Source organism: Sus scrofa, chromosome 18, assembly GCF_054392235.1.
Source record: "Sus scrofa isolate SSC_HxYL_T2T_F1_AM1 chromosome 18, Sscrofa_HxYL_maternal_Yorkshire_Landrace_v2.0, whole genome shotgun sequence".
Lineage (NCBI taxonomy): Eukaryota > Metazoa > Chordata > Mammalia > Artiodactyla > Suidae > Sus > Sus scrofa.
In genome coordinates this window covers 51,271,528-51,294,225 of record NC_139400.1, presented here as the reverse complement: position 1 = coordinate 51,294,225, position 22,698 = coordinate 51,271,528, and the positions used below count along the sequence as shown (strand labels likewise).

The window sequence follows — 22,698 nt, the reverse complement described above, 5'->3', positions numbered from 1 at the left end:
CCACAGCCACAGCAACGCAGGATCCGAGCCATGTCTGCTACAGCTATGGCAACGCCAGATCCTTAACCCACTGAGCGAGACCAGGGATTGAGCCCTCGTCCTCATGGGTGTTAGCTGGGTTCGTTAACCGCTGAGGCAGGACGGGAACTCCTGTAGACCAATAGTTTTAGAGTTTATTTAAGTTGATAATTTTAGGGAAGGCCAAAGATACCATTGAGATAACCTCTTCTGACCTTTAGCTGATGTAGAAGTGCAGAAATACCTTCTGTGTCCGAAGTAGTTCTTACCCTTCTCTTGCACACCTTTGCCCCAGGGAGGCGCACGTGTCCACATGTGAATGTTGCTGGTTTCTCTCACCTCATCTATCCTTTCAAGCAAAGTACATTTTTCCAGCACCACGTTTGATCCTGAGGTCCAGCAGGGCTTACCTCTTAAATTTTATTGACTTCCTTGGATGAAAAAACAACCACCAGTGCTATATGGATACACGTTTTCTTTTTTCTTCTTCTTCTTCTTCTTTTTTTTAAATACATGTTTTCTTTATTTTGGCATATAAATGAGTGAAGTTCAGTGTAAGACTCTCTAACTCTCATGCTCAAAGCTCATTGCTTTAGTATTTACTCATGGTTTAGAAAATCATTTCTTGTATTTTAATACTGTTAAGGCCACACACATTTCTCATTTCCTTCCTTTTCCAATGGCATGACTATTATTAAAAGACGAAATGAAAAGCACCCCTAAATTATTCTAATTACCCTTAAATTATTCTGTTTCCTATTCAGAATTTTAGACTTACTAAGGTTTTATGTGTATATTTTTTTTTTTTGAGTGTCTTTGATTTTTAGCAATTTCATTCATTTCCGAATAAATGGTCAGAAGCTGGAAGAATTGGTTGATTTGCTAAGTCATAGTGTATAAATTGAGTACTGACTTTCTGTTTTATCTCAGATACGTGTTCCAGGAGAACAGTTTGAGTTTTGGTTTGCCGCATCAGATATATATGTGATATATATATATTTTGTTGTTGTTGTTGTTGTTGTTTTTCCTCAGTGCTACATAAGTAATGTGAATTGTAACAATGGTTTAAAATTGCTTGGAGCCACTTTCTCTGAATAGGGAAGTGCCCTGACTCTTAAATATGCACAGAGTAGTAAAATTCAACTATGAAAACTTATTCACATGATTTCAGATTCTTACCAACTAATAACGATTGTCATTGAACAGAAGTATTATGCTTTTTTTTTCATCGTGAAATGGTAAATGTGTGAATTTTTATGTCAGTCCCAGAAAGATACTCCATTTTTCTGTTGGTAAGTGTAAAGTGTGCAGACTGGTTATGGTTTTAGCATGGATATCTTGAAGGTTAGGTTAATTTTGATGTGCTTATTTTGGGTGAATTTTAATACTAGTTGGGGTTTCACATATCATACTGTGTTGTATACTTGGGTTTTTTCCTCAGTCTTTTACACTCATGACTTCCTTGATGTATTCTTTAGCTTGAGAACTATGGACAGCAAGAACTTGGAGACCTTTTTGTGAACTATAACGTAAAATCCCCTATTACTGGAAATGATCTGTCCCCACCAGTGTCTTTTAACTTAATGTTCAAGACCTTCATTGGGCCTGGAGGAAACATGCCTGGGTATGCATCATTTACTGTTTATGCAATAAAATTATTAAAATTGCTTGTAATAAAAGATAAAGATTGTTATCAGCCAGGGAGGAGAAGTTTTGAAAAGTGATGTGTAGAAATTCCAGATAAACATATCAAGGAGCTAAAATGACCGGTGTATTCTTAAATTTCATTTCTTCTAATTCTTTCTGAATATATATATATATATTTTTAGTAGGGTGATGATCTTTTGGGCCATAAAATGAAGACAAAACGCTGTGATCATCCTCTCTTGTAATTATTGCTACATAGGGCAGTAGAGACAGTTGAAGAATGATTCTGAAAATCATTGACCTTACTATTAAAAGACTTTAGAAGCCATGTAGTGTAGATTAGCTACACTGCAGGTGGAACTACCTGCAGTGGTGGAAGTGTTCTGTGTAATCTGTGCCGTCCAACATGCTAACCACTCGCCACACGTGACTGAGTGCTTCTGAGGAGCCAAGTTTTAAAATGTATGTAACTTCAAATAATTTAAATTGAAATGGACATGGACTGGTGGCTTACTATGTTGGACAGGTTACGTTTAGCTTATTGATCTTAAAAATGTGGTTTTCAGAGATAAAGAAAACCTGAGCACTTTACAGTATGATCCAGAACCAGAATCTGTATTTACAGATTCCTTGTCCATTGTTAACAAACTTCATCAAAGTCTTCCATTTCATGGCTTCACGTGTTTTCCTTATGGTCTCATTGTAGAGTAAGAGAAGGTGGTGTTTGCTAGATGAAGCTAGCCTAGGTAGATCGTGTTTCCTGGAGCAGAAACTAAGTAATAATAAAAATTAATTGTGATATAATGTAATTATTGGCGTTCTTTTAACAAGACAGTGAGTTGAATTAGGATATTTTGTGGAAGGAAGCCAAGAGTGAACCTGCCATTTTGGCAGTGCATACAGAGAGGTATAAAATGGACCATACCCTCTGACCTGCCTTCCTGCTCCTGTGAATTTATCTTAGGGAATAATTCGAAAGGAAAAGAAGCTGTGCTCATCAAGAGCATATCAGTTAAAAGTAGAAATAACCCATTTATCCAATAATTTAAGGGTGGTTAAATTAATTACAGTAAAGTAGATCATTTTGGTAGAATACTCAACAACTGTTAAATATGAGAACATTTTATGATTTTTTAAAGAAAATGGATACTTATAAGAGTTCATAATTTTATACATTCTACTTATAAATATGCATATAAACTATAGTCATATTGGATGCAATAAAAAACAAAAAAGAGTTGGTATGTTAGAATAAGAAGGTAAAATTTTATTTATTCTTTGTTTTAAAGTTGTATTCATAAAATATCTTGCAGTAGACTTTAGGAGCTCTTACGTTTTGCACAGAATATTCTGTAGAATGGAGAAGAGGGCAGCAGTTCGAGTGGTGTATTTGCTTGGCTATATGGAGAAATACAGAGACGCCTCTGGCTGAAAATGTAAAATACCATGAAGAGTTGCTCATTCTGCTCTTCCCTGTTTCTTTGTGTCTCTGGGTCCAGAGAAGAAAATGATGTGAAAAACCTTGAAAATTGCCTGGCACGGTGTGATAGTTGTGATGAGCAGGCTGTGATGTTCCCTCCGTGTCAGTGTGTACTGGCTTCTTTTGAGCTCCACGATTAGAATTAGTATGTGGATTAACAGCAGAGGTGTACTTAGGGTATTTTCAGAAGAATCTCAAATTGTCATCTCCCTCCAAAGTAAATGATTAGGCAGGAGAATGTCAGAGGTTTTACAGACATCGTAAGAGAGGTTGTGTTTGACCCCCTGGAGTGAGTAAATCAAAGGACCTATCTGCCAGTCGCCTGATAACTGATAACTCCGTTGCTTTAGCTTTACTACCAAGGCAAGTATCTGTTTCTCAGACTTCGTTTTCGGCCCCCTACAGTTTTGTGTGAAAAGAGTACATGGAGGACTTTGAGGATTTGTATCTAGAATTTCACATTTATTGGAAAACTTCATTTCTTTCTTTATAACAGACTGATTTATTTAAATGTATAGGTACTTGAGACCAGAGACTGCGCAGGGGATTTTCCTGAATTTCAAACGACTTTTGGAATTCAACCAAGGAAAGTTGCCTTTTGCTGCTGCCCAGATTGGAAATTCTTTCCGAAATGAGATCTCCCCTCGATCTGGACTGATCAGAGTCAGGTACTGCCCTGTTATTCTTCCGGTAAAAGTGGTGAATAACTTTGGCATTGAATTGGAAAGAACAGCTCGCAACAAGCTTGAAACAACTCTGCTGCTTTCTTACATGATTATATATTTATTTTTCTTTTCCAAAGAAGCTTGTTTTACATGTGTGGCCTCAGGATATAGTCTTTGGGCTTATAGGCAGTTTCGAGTGACTACAGTGCTTAAGAAGGGGGAAGAAGGAAGGTGAGGAATAGCTCAAGTGTCACCTCTAAGGCAAAATGATTCATTCTCCTTGTTCATCTTACGATTTGAGGATGGCAAGATCTTTTTTTTTGTCTTTTTAGGGCTGCACCCACGGCATAGGGAGGTTCCCAGGCTAGGGGTCAAATTGGAGCTGTAGCCGCCAGCCTACAGCACAGCCGTCGCCACAGCAGCATCAGATTTGAGCTGTGTCTGTGACCTACACCACAGCTCATGGCAACGCCAGACCCTTAACCCACTGAGCAGGGCCAGGGATCGAACTTGTGTCCTCATGAATGCGAGTCAGATTCATTTCCCCTGAACCACTGTGGGAACTCTGGGGATGGCAAGATCTGGATTGTCTGCACTGGGGCATTTTCTGGCAGTGGTGATATAGATGAGTGTAGGGTCAGGTGGGGAGGAGGTGATGGTTATGGCAGGAGGACCATGCTAGGTGTCCGGGGCAAACCGCATTACTGGTGTTGGGGTGAGGGCGTTTCAGTAGCCAGCTGGTGATCCTTGGGGTGTTTGAGGCACCTGGATGACAAGAAGTCCAGCCGGCAGGTTTACCGCTATCTGCTTTCGTTCAGACACTCTCCTCTCTCTGTTCTGATAACCTGCCCTTGTCAGATGTGTCCAGGAGTATGTGGGAAGGCGTAACAGCACCACTGTCATGTTTTTCTCTAGAAACTGACTCGGCTGTTGGTGACTTAACCTTTTTTTGTGATTTCTCTCCATTTTCTTACTGATACCATCTCTTGAGGTAATAAATGCCATATAAACCGTGGGATATGTAGGGAAACTTAACTTTCTTAGCCTCCAAAGTATCTTCCGCAGCCCCAGGGCCCCCCGCCCCCCCGTTTCTTCTCTTCTTTTCTTACTCGCAGTAATGACAGACTTCAGACGTAGTGTATCCCAACCCCTGACTTACATCAGAGCACCCAGAGCACCTGCCTAATCTTGTCAGACCTCAGGACACCCTCTGAGGAATGCTCCTGTGTTCTCACCAGACTGTGTCTCCAGTGCCTTCCACAGTATGGTCTAGAAAGGGGACTTCCTGGAGGAAGGCGCTTGCACAACCTAGGAAAGTGGAGTGGGAGGATACCCCTGGGCCTTGGTGCAGAAAGAAGTAGCTGGAAACTTTATCCAGGTGTGGTCACAATGAAAAACCTGGTCTGAATCGGTTTTATTTCTCAGTGACAATGTTTCTTTGTATCTTTTTTTCCTTTTCTTTGTGGGCTTTCCCTTTGTTCCAGTAGTATTTGCAGGCATGCTTTCGGAACACCGAGGCAGCTGTGTCAGACTGAGCTTGTCCAGAGCCAGTGTTTTGGAGAGGATTTACATCAGCTAGTGTAGCGATGGGAAGATGGTAAAGGACCACATAAGGCAAAACCTGGGGCCTGTGGTAAATAAGGAAAACCAGCTCAGAACTGCGGAAAGGCAGTTTCTTGGTCAGTTTCACTTCAAAGCATTCTGTCTGGATTTCGGCTGCTTTTGTCACGTGCCTGGACAAGATCATGGCTAGAGATCCACTCACCCTTCCGCAGGTCACTGTCTCCACGGCTTTTGTTTCACAGTAGGGCTAGGATCTGTTCGTTTAGTGTTTCGGTTCCTTCTTGGTGACAGGATTGGAGGTGATAAGCCCTTGTATAGCTGTGATTCCTTTGGTTTAGGTTAGGGGCATTATATTGTTCATGTGACACTTTTTATAAACTTCATTTCAATAGGCTTACTTCTATTGAATGTCTCCATAGTTCCAGGTAGAGTTTCCAAACTCAAAGGGCAGGAGACAATCAGTATTCTTATTGATTTCTGTCTCCTGTCTGTGAGCTGGGCTCATTCGACAGAGTAGATGGAAAGACTTTGGCAGCAGATTGTTTTGGGTTTCTGGGCAAGGTCCTCACCTCTGTCTGCCCTTCCTTATAGAAGTTCTGTTGCCGTCATCCCATTTAGAAGCTCTGTGAGGGTGGACATAGGCTTCTGCGTCTCTCTTATTTCTGTGCACACAGAAGCTATTTCATAGTTGTTGAAAGGCAGTTAAGACACAGTGCTGCTGGATAAAATAAGAGATGCCATTAAAAAATAAAATAAAAAAATTAAAGCTCTTTTGCAGTTCATTTCATGTATTTTTAGGACCCATTTAAGCAATTTTTTATTCTAAAACATCTGAGGTAATCATGAAAGTGCACTAGTAAATGTGTGTGTGTGTTTTAAAGAAGAGAGATTTGATTTTGACTCATAAAATTAACTTAAAACACTTTCCCCCCAATAGCTACTAAATTGCCATTCAGGGAAATCTCTTTGGGAAACCATTGCTATGTGCATATTTATTTCATCATTATGCAGTTAGCTTGATGTTAGCTTGTTCCATTTACGCCGTATGTCCTCTGCCTTGAATAACACTTTATTTAAGAAGCTCTTACTCTAAAGACACCAGCTGTATGGTGCCATTACCAGTCCTTTACTTGCTCAGAGCCATAAAAAGGAGGAAATCAAACTTGTTAGAAAAGCTAAAGAACAATTTTATTTCACTTTTAATTTCCCATTCTTTGAAGGGTAAATATCAGGAGCTTCATTTAATGTACATTTATAAAGACTTGCTAATGCTTTAAGGAAAATCATTTTATCTGGAAGTCACTATTCAGTATCTCATTTTGTGTGTGTGCCTGATGTTTGCTTAAGTTTTCCTAATTTTAAAAACTGTATTAGGAGTTCCCGCTGTGGTGCATTGGGATCTGTGGTGTCTCTGCAGTGCCAAGACACAGGTTCAGGCCCTGGCTCAGCACAGTGGATTAAAGGATCCTGCATTCGGCATCAGTGGAAACCACGGCTCAGTTCTCTCACTCCAGAATTCCTTATGCTGTGGGTGGCCAAAAATTAAAAAAACAAAACAAAACTATCAATCTGTTCTTTAAAAATCATTTTCCATGTGGAGTTCTCATTGTGGCTCTGCAGGTTAAGGCCCGTCGTCTCTGTGAGGATTCGGGTTTGATCCCTGGCTTCTCTTAGTGGGTTAAGGATCCAGCATTGCAACAAGCTGCAGTGTAGGTCGCAGCTGCGGCTCGGATCTGGTGTTGCCGTGGCTGTGGGATAGACCCTAGCTGCATCTCCCATTTGACCCCTAGCCTGGGAGCTTCCACATGCCGTGGGTGTGGCCATAAAAATTAAAAAAATATATATTTTCCATGTCATTCGATGTCGCTATAGTATGAGTTAAAAATAAAGGCCTTGTTAGTTACTTTTCATAGTTAAGCATGCAACTTTTCTCCCTCATGTTTTTGCTTTCAGAGAGTTCACAATGGCAGAAATTGAGCACTTTGTCGATCCCAGTGAGAAAGACCATCCCAAGTTCCAGAATGTGGCCGACCTGCACCTTCATTTGTATTCGGCGAAAGCCCAGGTCAGCGGACAGTCTGCTCGGAAAATGCGCCTAGGAGATGCTGTGGAACAGGTGAGATTCTGTACCTGGCTCAGTGGAGACTGTCCTTATTCCAGGATTTAAGCATTAACACATTCTGTGCACTAGATAGCAAAATATTTTATTGTGGCCATTATTTTATTTTATACAGCCTGTGTAAAAACAGTGTTTATTATATAACACTGTAGTGGGAGGAAATCTCCTGACCATGCCAATGTGCAGGCCATGGGGGCTGACGTGAAAGCAGTATTTAGCAGAGCGCGTGCAGAAAGGTTCTTGGTTTGAACTGTGCCTCATCAGTCTGACTTTTAACAGCATGTACTGCTGCGGGGAGATATTTTGACACACAAAAAGCGAGCTCTCCGGATTTTAAACTCTTCTGTCTTGCCTGTAGTGACTGATGGAAGTGTGCGTGCTTGCCTGCTTGTTTATGAACTTACTCGTCTATTCACTTTGTTAGGGTGTGATCAACAACTCAGTATTAGGCTATTTCATCGGCCGCATCTACCTCTACCTCGTGAAGGTTGGCGTATCTCCAGATAAGCTCCGCTTCCGACAGCACATGGAGAATGAGATGGCCCATTATGCCTGCGACTGTTGGGATGCTGAGTCCAAAACATCCTATGTGAGTCAAATGGAGCGGTTTTTACCATGTGGTTTCACACTGTTAACTTAGAGGCGTGGGTATCAAAATTGCCTTTCATGTGTTTCATGTCAGAGTGGCACAAAAAGGAAAGAGAACTCTTCCTGAGCAAAATGGAAAAAGCAGTTGCCCCCTGTCCTCTCATAACGGGGTGGGGGCTACTCTTGTGCTCCAGGAGCCCTCGTAGACTCGGATGGCTTTTACCCAGAGAGTAAGGGTGAGAATGAGAGTGAGAGAGAATGCCACGGCCAGTGAAAAGGCAGGGCTGGTGGGTCCTTCCCGGGGGGTGGGAGTGTGATTGGTCACATCCCGGAGTGCAGCTAAGATGGGGTGGCCTCCCTGACAAAGACCCTGGCAAACGCTGGAAGTGGTGGGGGTGCTGAGGAGGAAGGTGCTTTAGTTTGAGAGAGCTGTTTGGTAGATTTTGAGGATGGACTAGTAGATTCTGATCTCTTGTTTTTCTCGAATTTCTCAAATTCCGTATATGTAGTGATAGTTCAGAGAAGACCTTCAGGCTACCTCTTTGCTGTACCTACCCCCCCCTCCCCAAACACAAACAGGAATACTGAAGCTTAGGATTAAAAGGCGTTTGGATATAGGAGATGCTTTCTGCATTGGTGGCAGTAGGAACAGGGTGACATCCAAAACAAGGGGGCTGAGAGCCTCTGGCCTGTCCCTTATTTGGTGTTAGAGGGACTTCTCACACATGTGGAGACTTTAGCTGAGGAGCCTTGGTTCCGACATGCCCTTGGTTTCACTTTGTAAAGTGACTTTGTTTTAATAGAGTCATTTATTTTTTAATTAAAAATAAAAGTTATTACAAACAGTGACCCTTTTTTGCAAAACAAAAAGCAAAACCTAATTCTAAGTGTATCGTGTGGAAAGTGAAACTTGCGACTGTGTATCTCCCTCTCCCCCAAGGCATTTCATGTCTCTTTTCTAGATCAGGGATCCGCGAACATTCTCCGTGGTAAATATAGTAAATATTTAAGGCTTTGAGAATCTCTGTGTTCTCTCTTCTTGGTTGTTTTCATTTGTTTATTTGTTGGTTTTTTATAGCCCTTTAAAAATGTAGAAACCATTCTTAGCCCCATGAACCTTGGTTTGCCAACCCCTATTCAAGATAATTTTATATGCTTTTATAAGCATGTACACATGTATACATGCAGAATGATATGCATATATCTGTAGTGGCTGTTATTGATGGGTTGTATTTTTTTTTTTTTTTTGTCTTTTGTCTTTTTAGGGCCACACCCATGGCATATGAAGGTTCTCAGGCTAGGGGTCGAATCGGATCTGTAGCCGCTGGCCTGCACTACAGCCACAACAGTGTCAGATCCGAGCCGCATCTTTGACCTACACCATAGCTCACAGCAATGCCGGATCCTCAACCTATTGAGTGAGGCCAGGGATTGAACCTGCATCCTAGGTTCCATCTGGTTGCTAGTCAGATTCCTTTCTGATGAGCCACAATGGGAACTCCTGACACTGTTTTTAATATATTCTCTTTCCTTTGTGGAATTAGGCAAGAATCTGTTAGGTTTTTCTTGTTACTTTACTTTCTTCACAAACTTGCTTGACATGTATCTGCTAAATGATCGTGGTCATTATTTTTGGATTAGAGATGATGAGTAATTTCTTTATGTGTTTTAGAGTTTCTGGAATTTCTTTTTATTTTCAAATTAAACCAATAAGGTATTTTCTGTTTTGTGTGAGATTTCGGGTTAACCCAGACACAGAGTCTTAGGATCTCAATTTAGATTCTGAGTCTGGCCTAGATTACATTTCATTTGTTCATTCAGTGTCTGTAATCGTCGAGAGTTGGGTATCATTCTGAGTGTATTATTATCTAATGCTCACAATAATTCTATTCATGGGTCCTATTTCTGAAGAGACCGAAGTGCTGAGAAGTCAGCTAGTTTGCTGGAGTCTGACAGCTAGTGAGTGCTGACGCGGGGGTGTGAACCAGGACTAAGTCTAGACCTGGGATCTTAACCACGTTGCTTTAATACACCTTGCTGCACCCCTGTTCATCCTTATCTGAGTATCACGGGGCTGTGGCCATACCCTCAAGGATGGGGGGGGGGGCGTCAGAAAATGTGGGCCTCTTAAGTCCTGGGGGTGCAGTTAATACTGTATTGCACATGTGAAGGTTGCTCAGAGTAGATCTGAAAAGGTCTCATTACAGAAAAAAACCTTTGTAACTATGGATGTTGATGGGTTGCATTGCATTGCGGTGATCATTTTGCAGTATATACAAATATCCAATCATGACGTTCTGTGTACACCTGCGACTAGTAGAATGTTGCATGTCAGTTATACCCAAATGAAAAAGAAAATTAAGGAAAAAAAAATTTTTAAAGAAAATCAGGGCCTGTTTTGAGATTAGGCCAAAACGTCTTGTGTAGTCATTGGGAGACTAGTCTAAACAAAACCAGAAGCTCCAAAATAACAAACTTTTAAGGAGAGAGGACACCTTTTAAGACTTTAATACTTTTTTGGTGTGTGCTTCATTGTTCATTTTTTTTAAGAAGAAAAGTTACTGATACAGCTAATGCTCCCTCCTTTTCGTCTCTCTCCTCAGAGAGAACCCAGAGTCGGTGTCTACCAATCCTAGGCATGTTTCTCTAGTTTTACCTTTTAGTACATAAATATGTGTTCATTGACATCTGTAGCAAATGACCACGAGCAAGGTTTATATGTTTAAGAATATAGGTATACTAGTTGACGTCTTAAGTGACTGTCCGATGATCAAGTTACATGTTTTTAGGCTTTGTTTTTATCCTTAATGACTATTTTGTTGTTGTTATGTATTGGGATTTTTGAGCTTATATGAGTTTTGTATTTGCCTCTTCATTTTAAGTACCCCATGTGGTGACATGTACTTGGAAAGCTTAGTAGTTGTGATGGTTGAACTTTCTCAAACTCTTTGAATTAAAGACAAAAATAAGTATTCAAGAGAAGGACTAACTGAAGATCTGCTGAAACAAGCTTTTTCCCACTTTTGGTCTTATTCAAATAATAGGTTCTTAAGAGTCTTTGAAAATACTTTAGATGATGCTTTTGAAAAGTGTCTTAGGCATTGACAAGAAATGGAACTTGTCACCCATGTGATAGCAGTGCTGTTACTAAGCTTTATTCTGTGACCTAAACAGTGCCTGTCCTTTACTGAGTTTTCTTTGTTGGGTAGGAACCTGAACTGAGCACAAATGCCCACGTTCGTGGCCAGCTGCGGTGTGTGTTCAGCACAGCCATCCGACGCCAGGTTGTGAGAGCAGTAGACAGTTCATGCCAAGAGAATACAGTTGTCCCTTAGTGTCCACTGGGGCTTGGTTCCAAGACCCTTGCAGATACCAAAATCCTTGAATGCTCAAGCCTCTTAAATAAAATGGCTTTGTATCTGCATAGACCCTGTGCACCTCCTTCCATATACTTTAAGTCATCTCTAGGTTACTTAAAACATCTACTGCAATGTAAATGCTACGTAAATAGTGGCCAGTATGTGGAAAACTTAAGTTTGACATTTTGGAACTTTCTGGAAATTTTTTTTTCCTGAATATTTTTGATTCACACTTGGTTGCATCCACAGATGTGGAACCCAAGGATACAGAGGGCTGCCTGTGTTCAGGTTTGTTATTGCCGAGCCACAGCAGGAACTCTGTATTCTTGGCTGCGTTTGGTATCACGTGAATCCACCCTTCAGAATCTACTTGCCATTTTTCAGAAACCTTCTAGAGGGTGAATGTCAATAAAGCAATGCAGTAGCTTTGTAGAGAAAGTTCCTTTTTCCTCTTTATTCGTCTGTCTTCTCTAAGTTTACATTTGTGTGGTCTCTCCTCTGACCTTTCCGTACGGTAACTTCAGAGTTCATCCATTTGAATTAACAGATAGGCTACTAAAAAGAGGAGGAAACAGGCGAAATTGAGTAAATTCATGTTCTAGTTCGTTAATGCCTCCCTAATATATAAAAATTGAGGCAGGGTTCGGTGTCACCACCATGAGTCTGGCACACTGGCATTCTTCTTAGTTCTTGCATTTTTCCTTGGTCTGTAAGTCCGGGTGTGGACAGATATCCATTCTGTTTGCCCTTTGGGGCCAATGGGATGTGTTAGCCTCTATTCCATTCCTCCTTCTTGTAGGGCATTGTATTCTCTTATTATTATTCTCAGTTTTTTTAGGGCCACTCATGGTAGCTAGCTACTTTTTTTTTTTTTTTTTATCTTTTTAAGGGCCAAACCCACAGCACATGGAAGTTCCCAGGCTAGGGTTCAGAATTGGAGCTGCAGCTGCTGGCCTACACGACAGCCACAGCAACACCAGATCTGAGCCACATCTGTAACCTACACCGCAGCTCACAGCAACGCTGGATCCTTAACCTACTGAGCAGGGCCAGGCATCAAACCCACGTCCTCATGGATACCCGTTGGGTTTGTTATTGCTGAACCGCAACGGGAACTCCACACTCTCATTACTTTTCTTTTTCTTTCCTTTTTAATGGTTTAGAAAAATGCATATGCACATTGTGTTGTTTTCCTGTAATTTCTCCTAAAGATCTCCTGGCGCAGGGTTCTGAACTTGAGTGACGTGGGCGCAAGACGTGCTGTCATACAACTAACTGCCCGGCCGAGTCCCCTCCCCACACGTGTCACCCTTTGCATCTTCGACACCTACATTCAGACCTGCCATCACCCAGCATCGTATTAACATGTTCTTATTTTTGCTGCTCTTCTACTGTCATGTCTTACTGTCTGTTGTCTCCTCTCAGATGGCTGACCCCTTTGGTGAATCCTCGCTTTCCCACCCGCTGCTGTTGACCTTATTTTTCTGTCTCCTATGTTGGTCTCTGAACCCTAAAGCGATTTTTCAAGTGGCTAATTGGGTCATTCACCTATGAACTGTTGTTCCCTTTAGTAAAAACTGGTGAAATTCTTCCTCCTAATTATCTTCCATGCTGTTAAAATGTTCTGAAAATTGTTCTCCTGTGTTTCTTCTCCACAAATTTCTTTTGAGGTGAGCACCAGATTAGATTTGTGGGTGCATATATTCTGTGTGGACTGTCAAAAGGGACCTTTCTTGACCCCTCAGCCCTCCGCGTGTAAGGTGATAGAAAGTTCTGGAGAGTGTGCTGTTGTGTGTGTCCTGTGGGATTCCGGAGGGTGAGTTCTGGTCATGGATGTGATTTGCTTGCAAGTGTAGGGCTTTTCCGACCCAGCCATGCCCTTCTCTTTGGCAATTATTAAAAGTGCACGGAGAGTAACAACTTTGCAGATGTGACTTCTTTGACTTGAGCCAAAGTTTTACCAACATATATGTATGGGGGCCAGGGGCGGGGCGGGGTGGGGGGCCCATCACAGTCATCCCTCGATATCCATGAGGGATTGGTTCCAGGATGCCTTGTGGATGCTAAAGACCCTAATAGAGAATCCCTGTGTTAATGGTTTCTGTCAGATTCATTTGGAATCCTGGTCACAAATTTGGAACAAATCTATCAGTTTTGTCTAAGTTCACATTTTATTCTCATAACTAAATCTTAGGAAATTTTAGTTTACCCCACATTTACCATATGGCAAAATAAATCTGTCCAGAAAATAAAAAGACTGCTTTGTGTACATGTGTGAATTGTATTTTATAGGACTGTTACTGCCTGCTCTATAAAACTATTCCCATTTCAAACCCTTTTAAGTAAAAGTTGAGAGGAGGTCCTATAACTGAATTATTCGTGAATATGTGGAAGCGTTACTGCCGATACGCATCACTTAGGAATGAACCTTATGTAAGTTACGCATGTTTTTCTGTTATGTCTTCTTAGGGCTGGATCGAAATTGTCGGATGTGCTGATCGTTCCTGTTATGACCTTTCTTGTCATGCAAGAGCCACCAAAGTCCCTCTTGTAGCTGAGAAACCTCTGAAAGAGCCCATATCCTTTCTGGTCACTTCAGCAGCTCAGGACCAAAGTGTAAAATCCACTTACCCAGTCAGATAAATGCAAGTCTACACCTTGTTCTACGGAAAAGCTGCGATGTTTGGGGTATTGTGATAGCACTCTATTTAAACCTCTTTATTTTACCCATGTCATTGCTCCTTTGCTAGTCTCTTTACTTGTTATCTGACATGTGCCTCTCAGTGTTTGGTCCTTGAAAGAAGCACATGCAGAAAAATGCTCTGAATGTCTTTCGGGATGGTGAACAATTTTCCTCAGCCATTTCCCACACCTGCGTCTACATAACATGCTCTTAAAATGTGCATGGTGAATACTTTATTAAAAGATGAGTGCCCTTTTATGGTGAATGAAATAATTTAGCTCATTTGATCTGTAAATCAGCAAAAGAGAAATTTCCTTCCTTTACCAGGCAGTGAGGTTGTGAGCTGATCTAAGGGCTAAGCCAGTGACAGGAAATAGATCCTGTTGTGTTGAGGCATTTGAGAAATGAGTAATTTGTTATCAGAGGTTATTATGTTGTGTGTCAGGTTATGTTGCTGATGAAATAATACCCCTTTATCTCACTATAACTTTGGAAAAAGTCTTTCTTGATGATGTTTCCATGTTTTGAGTGCAGTTTGCCCGAATGATGTTATGGTCGTTGTTTCATGTGGCTCTTGAAATTGGCATGGAGAGGATCTCAGGAACCAATGAGGAAGCAGTAGTTGTTTTAGGTCGATGGTGGCTTGTGCTCGAGGCCGTTTCCTGCGATACTGAGGCAGTTCTGCAGTTTCGTATTCCTTGACTGCTGCATACAAGACAGTCAATGTTGTTCAGTTTGAACCCAATAAGGGAGCAATTGGTAAAGCATATAAGAAGGATGCAAAGCTGGTGATGGAGTACCTGGCCATTTGTGATGAATGTTACATTACAGAAATGGAGAAACTACTGAATGAAAAAGGGTAAGATTTAATATGTGCGCTTCTACACAGTTTCCCGTCAGCTGTGTCATCTCTGCCAGGTTTTGAAACTTAGGGCGAGATGAGTTTCTTTAGAAATGTTTTGCAGGTAAGTACCACCTCTCGGGTATATTTAAGGCTTATGTTTGTCGAGATTTTGGCATGATAGCCTGGAAATTGATTCAAAATACACTATAAAGACCTTTTTCTTTTTCCCCCAATAGCTTTCTTAGAGCAGGAGTCTTGTGCAAGGTATCTACCGAGGAGGAGTTAGAAACTACATCCATCTCTCAAGTCACTTCCCTTTTTTTGAGCTTTGGCATGGGCTGTATAAAACTAATAGGCTGTGAACATACATGTAAAAACAACAGAGAAGACACTTTAAAGGGATTCAGCAAAATCCAGCACTAAACAATATAAAATTTACTGTGTCTGGCAAACAATAAAAAATCTCTTAACATATGAAAAAACATGAAAATGTGACCCATGACAAGGGAAAAAATTCAGTCACAAGAAATACCCAGAAGTGGCAAACACGATGGAAGGGTGTTAAGATGGTTATTGTTAATGTGCTTCATATGTTCAAGGATGTAAGAGAAAACGTGAATGTATGAGGTGAGAAATGGGAATGTATATAGAAAAAAATGCAAATGGAGCATCTAGAGGCCATATCTCAACTGAAATAGTGTGTACATAGCCACAGTACCATAGAATGCAGTCTTTTAAAGTGCTAACAGACAAAAGTCCTGCACCCAGCAAATAGATCTTTCAAAAATGAAGAGAAAATATTTTCAGACAAAATGCTCAGAGGCTACATTGCCAGCAGACCCTACATTACAAGAAATGTTAAAGGAAGTTCTCCAGGCAGAAGTATGGAAATTTAGATCCACCCAAAGAAGCTAAGAGCTCTAAAAATGATAAAATATGTGGATGAATACGAGTGACATTTTCTTTCTTTTTTTTTTGAAAGGCAATAGATTTTTTAAGATAGGACGCTTGTAAGAGATGCAAGCAGGCAGGCGCGGAAGCTCTCGAGTAACGTTTTCTTTAATTTCTTTAACATGACATCTCTTAATTCTTTAAAATATAATGGGGCATTTAAAGCAAAAATGATAACAGTGTGTTATGAAATGTGCAATGCATGGAAGTAAAATGTTTACCATCAGTAACCCTACGGATGGGACAAAGCATTGGGAATATGTGAGAATAGGTGTCCTGCATGAAGTGTGTACATTACAACGTGGACATAGACTAGAAGGTAAAAAAGGACTAAAACTCTACAGAAATTACCTGGGGAAAAAACCCCACCGAAACCAAAGGGGTTTATCTCTCTTAAACCGGTAAGAGAGATAAAATAGGATAATAAAAAATACTCCAAAAAAAGACAGGCGAGGAGGAAAAGCAAAGAATGGATGCGACAGATAGAAAATAACTTGTGAAACGATAGATTTCAACTCAATAATATTGATAATTACATTAAATGTAATTATCTAAACACCAAAATTAAGAGCCTTTACTTGTCAGACTAGTTAGAGAAAAATCAAGACCCAGTTAAATGTTGTTTACAGTAAACTGTATTGTAATACAAGCAGACCTCAGAGGTACTGTGGGTCTGGTTCCAAACACTGCAATAAAGTGCATATTGCAATAAAGCCAGTCACACAAATATTTTTCGGTTTTCCAGTGCATGTAAAGGTTTGTTTACACTATACCATACTCTATCAAGTGTGCAGTAGCATTGTATCTTTAAAAAGATGTGTTCATACCTTAATTTAAAAGTACCTTATTGCTAAGAAGTTAAATAATAATGAAAAAGTTAGAAATATTGCAAGAATTACCAAAATGTGACTCAGAGATACGAGATGAGCAAATGCTGTTGGAAAAATAGCACTGATAGACTTAATGCTGTGTTGCCACACACCTTCAATTTGCAAAAAAAAATCAGCATCTGTAAAGCCCAGTTAAGCAAAAAGCACAATAAAACAGGGTCTGCCTGTACACAAGTTCAAGAATCAAAAATTATTTCCCATTCAAACATTAATCAAAAAGGTGGAGTAGCTATATTAATATCAGACAAAGTAAACTTCAGAACAAGGAAAATTCCCGGGGACAAATTTGCATTTCATAAAGATAAAGGTATCCGTTTATTTATCAAGAGAGCATATCATTTTTAACTTTGTATGTAACTAAAACAAGCTCAAAATACATGACAGAACTGCAACAAGTGAACACATCCACAGTTGCAACTGGAGATTTCTACACCCCTTGTCAGTGATTGGTGGAGCAAATAGGAAGAAAAAAAACAATAGGAATTTGAAGATACAAACATTATTAGTCAACCTAATTGCCATTTACAGAATACCTAATAGCCAGAGAGTGTACATTTTAAGTGCATTTGAAACATCTTTTATATTGCTTTTATACCCCTCTCCAGCTAAACATGATGTTTCCATTTTCAAAGTGTAGTTTATAAAAACAAAACACATGAGATTTGCGTATGGCCTGCAAATTCTGAAGTATTTCATAACTGGCCCTATGCGGAAAGTTTGCCAAACCCCTGTCATAGACGTTAGGCTGAGTGAAAGATTATATGTATGTGTATTTGTCAAAAAAACTGTCATAGGAGTTCCTGTTGCGGCTCAGCGGTAACAAACCCAACTGGTATCCATGAGGACTCGGTTTGGCCCCTGGCCTTGCTCAGTGGGTTGGGAATCCGTTGTTGCTGTGAGCTGTGGTGTAGCTCGCAGACTCGGCTTGGATCCTGCGTAGTTGTGGCTGTGGTGTAGGCTGGCAGCTATAGCTCCAATTCGACCCCTAGCCAGGGAACTTCCATATACTGTGGGTGCTGCCCTAAAAAGACCAAAAAACAAAACAAAACAAAAAAAGCCACCAAACTATCATAAGATGAATGCTTTTAAGTTGAAAACATAATTATCCATTTCAGTAGGAAAGTTTTAAAACATTTCTCGTCTCCCAGAATTCATGTCTATTTATGCTGAAATAACATCAAATCCCATTGATACTGTCATAGATCTCTAGTCAGATATCATTATCTATAAACGAGAGTTGTGGGGTTTTTAAAAAATATATTCTCAAATAATGGCTGTCTCCTTGCTAATTTCAGCTTTTTTATAGCTCTCACCTGCTCTGCACTTAGACTGTGCTCGCAGAGGACATATGATGTTGTTGACATAATAGAGTTTTAGTGCGCACATGCACAAACTTCAGAGGAATAAAAATGGAGGAAATCAATGAAAACCTTTCATATGATACATGAGATCATCACTGCTAGAAACTAGCAAAATGCACTGTACCATGGACCAGCCATAAAGCTTCAAGGACTCCCCCACTTGAGGGCTCTCTCTTCCCAACTCTGAGCTGCTTGGGAGATAAGACATCCAAATTAACCTTCATAGTGTGACATACCTCGTAAGCTGAAATACGGGTATTACATGAAGCGCTTTAGAAAAGTGAATTCTTATGACCTGAAATGGAATGGGCGTGGCTCAGGCTGTGAACATGGCAGCCAGTGATCTTGGAGAGAGAGTATCAAGCAGAATCATTAAACTTCTTTTAAGGCAATCTCCATCAATATGAGCGTCAAAGTTTGTTTTGGAAACAGTTTCATGTGGGAGTTTAACATTTTTTTTCTATAAGATGACAAACTGGTCGTTTTTACATTCGTTGGAACAATAGTGAGAATCTTTCTACCAGAAGGCCTGTTTCTGACAGATTTTATTGTAATTATTCTAAAACTGAATCTTTTTTTTGGTGGCGGGGGGGGCTCCCTGCTTCATATGGAGTTCCTGGGCCAGGGATCAGATCTGAGCCACAGCTATGGGCTTTGATGCAGCTGCGGCAACGCTGGATCCTTTAACCCAACTGTGCCTGGCTGGTGACTGAATCTGCTTCCTGATGCTGCAGAAACGCTGCTGATCCTGTTGTGCTTCAGCGGGAACTCCTAAAACTGAATTTTTAAAAAATTGTTTTTAGTTTTACCTTGATCTCAAACCCAAAGGAATTTGGTCATTAAGTCATTTGTGAAATTTTATAAAACTAGCCACATTTTTGGGTGCCTCCCAGAATACTGTTTGATGCTGTTGTTAGAATAATAATTTGATATTCCTCATGAAGTAATTTAAATTTGGCTATAGCTGTTATATCTGGAGAGTTGACCAAATTGTATTACTCTTAAAATGAAAAACAGCTTAGCAATCTGTAAAACTCCTTTAAATTAAGGCATGGGGATCCGTATTTCACTAACATATGATGTCTTTTGTTTCTTTGTAGGGAATTTACCGTTGAGACTGAAGGGAAAACATTTCAATTAACAAAAGACATGGTCAATGTGAAGAGATTCCAGAAAACACTACATGGTACATTTGTAAAAATAATTAAGAAACAAACAAAAATCATTACTCCTTGAAGGTGGTTTTTTTTTTTTTTAAGTTTTATAGCATAACCATTTTATAGAAAATTTGAAGAAAAATAAACCCTTAACGCCACAAACCTAAAATTAATGAATATGTGTAAGGTATTATCTTGGGATTTTAAAAAAAAAAAAATCATTGTACTCTTACTGAAGAATAATGTGTAACGCTTCCGTTAAATTTCCTATGACCTAAGGTACATGAGAAGAATATCTCTTTGATTAAAAACATCTTTTGTTTTTTTCTTTAAGGAAAAGTCCTTTTGTTTCTTAAGCAAAAGAGAGAGCTCACCCTTCTATCTTTTTTGGCAAATTAACATAGAAGTCATTGAGATTAGTGATCTTTCATGCTTTTTTTAAAATCCAAGGAGATGGTTATTTTTTTGGAGAACAAATTCTCTGGGTGGGGCAATGGGTATTTTGGAGAGTATTGGAAGTGGGCTGGTGGTTCCTGTGGCTGAACTGAAGGGCCTGGAAACTGAGAGCAGTGAGTACTTGAGTTGCTGCTGCCCGTGGCGAGAGCAGCCTCCGTTTCCATTTGTTTTTGGCCAGCCTCGTCGTGACCAGGCTGCGGTGAGCCGCAGAGCAGGACTCGGGGCTCCTTCTTCATGCTCTAGAGTTTTTAGCCTCCATCCTGGCAGCTGGCTCAGAGCTGCATTTCACCATCACTCAGATGCCACGAAAGGATGCACAGAAAATGCCTAGATTATTGTTCTAAAATGTTATTCTCCCTCATTATCACAGACCAAAGAAACAGCTTCTCTATTCTTCTATGTATATGGGGTTTGGGTTCCAGTTATCTCATTTCCTCTGAAACCTAAGTTCTCCAAAGTTAGGGTCAGGTGTCTTAGACTTGAACAGTGCTCAGCAGTGCTTCCTTTTAATAAGAGGTAATGATGATAACAATTCCTGTGTTTACTTACCACGGCTAAGGCTTACTTAGGGGAAAAGCTCTGGGGCCCGTGGCACATGTCTTTGAGTGAGTGCTGGTCCCAAGCAAAACTCTTCTGACCCCAGAACCTTGGAAATGCAATGGCAGTAACGTGGCTCCTGTAAGGAGTTCTCATCAAGATAGCAAAATAAAAAGTAAAACACAAATCACATTATACTTGTCGTATGTAGGAGTTATTCTTGTTAATTTTGCCAGCCGTGGCAGCAGATGTCTAATTCTAGCAGAGTCTTACAGAAGCTCTAGACGTTTTAAATGCTTTCTGCAGGTGATCGAGTGTAGCTGCTGCTGTTCCTAGCTTACCAACTAGGGCAGGAATATGCTGGTATCTTGTTTCATTTTTATGCTACAGAAACAAAGAATTAAATGTGGTAAAAAAAAATTTCACTCCTGTTTTCTCTTTAAAGGCATCGTGTTTCCTACCAGCAAATAGTTTTGGGGAATGTTCTGATTTGTCCTGAGGTACAGAATCAGCCATCAGCCATTTAGAATGGGGTTATTTTTAAGGCCAATACGAATTGTTTAGGGAGGCCCCGAGATGCATGAGACGGGGTTTGAGAGAGTGTTCCTGGGTTTCTGTGTCTCTTGCAGTTGAAGAAGTTGTCCCGAGTGTCATCGAGCCCTCCTTTGGCCTGGGCAGGATCATGTACACGGTATTTGAACATACATTCCACGTCCGCGAGGGAGATGAACAGAGAACGGTGAGCTGTCGCATACAGGGTGCTTACACTGTCATTTACTGCGGGGACAATTAGTCGTCATTTGCGGTAATGTTAACACCTTTGTTTAACTGTTTACAAAGCAAAGCGCTTTATCTCCTTGGCGCTTCGGGGTGCGTGGGTTATCCTAGATGCCATTGTTTTAGTTGCACCTGAGTTCTGAGATAGAACATGTTACTTTGGGGAAATTGTCTGTGTTGTCTCAGTGGCAGGAATGATACTTTCTGGATATACTCGCTTTTTCGGAAAATTGAGGGGGCGATAATTCATAGAATTTGGCCAAACCAAAACTCTGTATTTGTACATCGGTAAAGCATTAGAGGGAACCTTTTCAAACTGCATAAGGTTGTCTGGAGGTTTTTTGGAGTAAAGATGTAAAATTCCTTGGTTCTATTCCAGAGACACTGATTCACTAGGTCAGAGACGCAGGGATCTGGTTTTAGGATTTGCCTTATAAGAGCCCCAGGCGGTTCCAGTGTGGGAGATTGGCAGATGATAAACTGAGCAGAGGTGTGTGAGGGATAGCCCTTCCTAGCATTCAAGCACTGCTAGAGATTAAGGTTTCTAAGTCTTCGTCCCCTCGCTCAAGTTTTCTTTTTGGCTCTGATGCTTTTGAATCCCTGCTCCACACCTCCCACCTGTCTCTTCTCTTCTGCCTTACTTCACCTCTTTCACCTTGCCTCTGCCTGTGGAAATCAGACTCCTTTAATTTATAGCTTCAGGTTTCCAGGAAGCTCACTCAGAAGAAGAATGGCTAGAGAGGAGAGGCTGAAAGAAGCCTGACAGAGCAAAGAAGCATTCTTTACGTGCATGACCAGCTAAAGTTGAGTGTGTGCAGAATGGGACATCAGCTCTGGGGCTTTTCCTAGGGCATTTAATCTTAAAGGATGAACTGATGAGTTCCTGGCACGGGCATTTTAGAAAAGCCGCCATGTTCTTGGTAATAGGTAGCTAATAAAGCCACTTTTTTATTCTCTGCCCTGAAGTCACATCTTCATTTCCTGACACTTAAGGAGCAGCTTTTCATTCGTTAGCAGATAGTAAGAACCTGAGCCAGACCCCAGACATGAAACATTAGAGCATGGTTCTTCCTGAGGAATGATGTCGTCTTAACTGGAGGATGCATTCTTTTCAGATGCCAAATTTCCGTCAAGCTTTTTCTGCTTATTTTTCTAATAAAAAGGTTTTTTAAAAGGCCCTTTAGCTATTCCTTTGAATCTAACAGTATCGACATAGCTAGAGTTTTAATAGAAATTTCATAAGAGCTAAGCAAGAATAAATTAGTTAACAGTATTTTATGAATTGCATAGATTCTAATCATGAAGAGAAATCTGATTAGGCTGCGAGAACGCCAAAAGCATTTCTAAATTATTAACACATAGTCCCTTGATCCGTCTTTCTATAAATTTGATATAAAAACATTGCCGGTGAGATAACAAAAAGTTATTTTTCTACAAAGGCAGGTCCCTGCCTCTCTCCCACATTAAATGGAGTGTCACAAAGAGAAGGAGAGGGGTGGAATTTGGGGTGTTCTGTGGTTCAGACACCATGTTGGTGGAGTCTATGGTTTACTTACTGTGGGATATTCTCCATGGCTTGGCATTTAAGGTTAATTAGGCTTTG

At 40.5% G+C, this 22,698-nt stretch overlaps 1 protein-coding gene across 2 annotated transcripts in view; it reads left to right on the top strand.

Moving 5' to 3' along the window:
- Positions 1–22,698, top strand: part of GARS1 (glycyl-tRNA synthetase 1) — a 40,429-nt gene that overhangs the window by 14,146 nt on the left and 3,585 nt on the right. The window contains exons 7-14 of one of the 2 annotated variants that reach the window (XR_014834031.1): positions 1,497–1,642; positions 3,664–3,813; positions 7,327–7,489; positions 7,917–8,081; positions 13,909–14,127; positions 14,657–14,981; positions 19,269–19,354; positions 20,948–21,057. Coding sequence is in view for 1 of the 2 variants with exons in the window: in XM_003134806.7 (XP_003134854.3) it covers positions 1,497–1,642; positions 3,664–3,813; positions 7,327–7,489; positions 7,917–8,081; positions 13,909–14,016; positions 14,836–14,981; positions 19,269–19,354; positions 20,948–21,057 (1,074 nt within the window). In the remaining variant the exon portion in view is untranslated. The remainder of the gene's footprint in view (positions 1–1,496; positions 1,643–3,663; positions 3,814–7,326; positions 7,490–7,916; positions 8,082–13,908; positions 14,128–14,656; positions 14,982–19,268; positions 19,355–20,947; positions 21,058–22,698) is intronic. The other variant, XM_003134806.7, reaches the window with a different exon arrangement.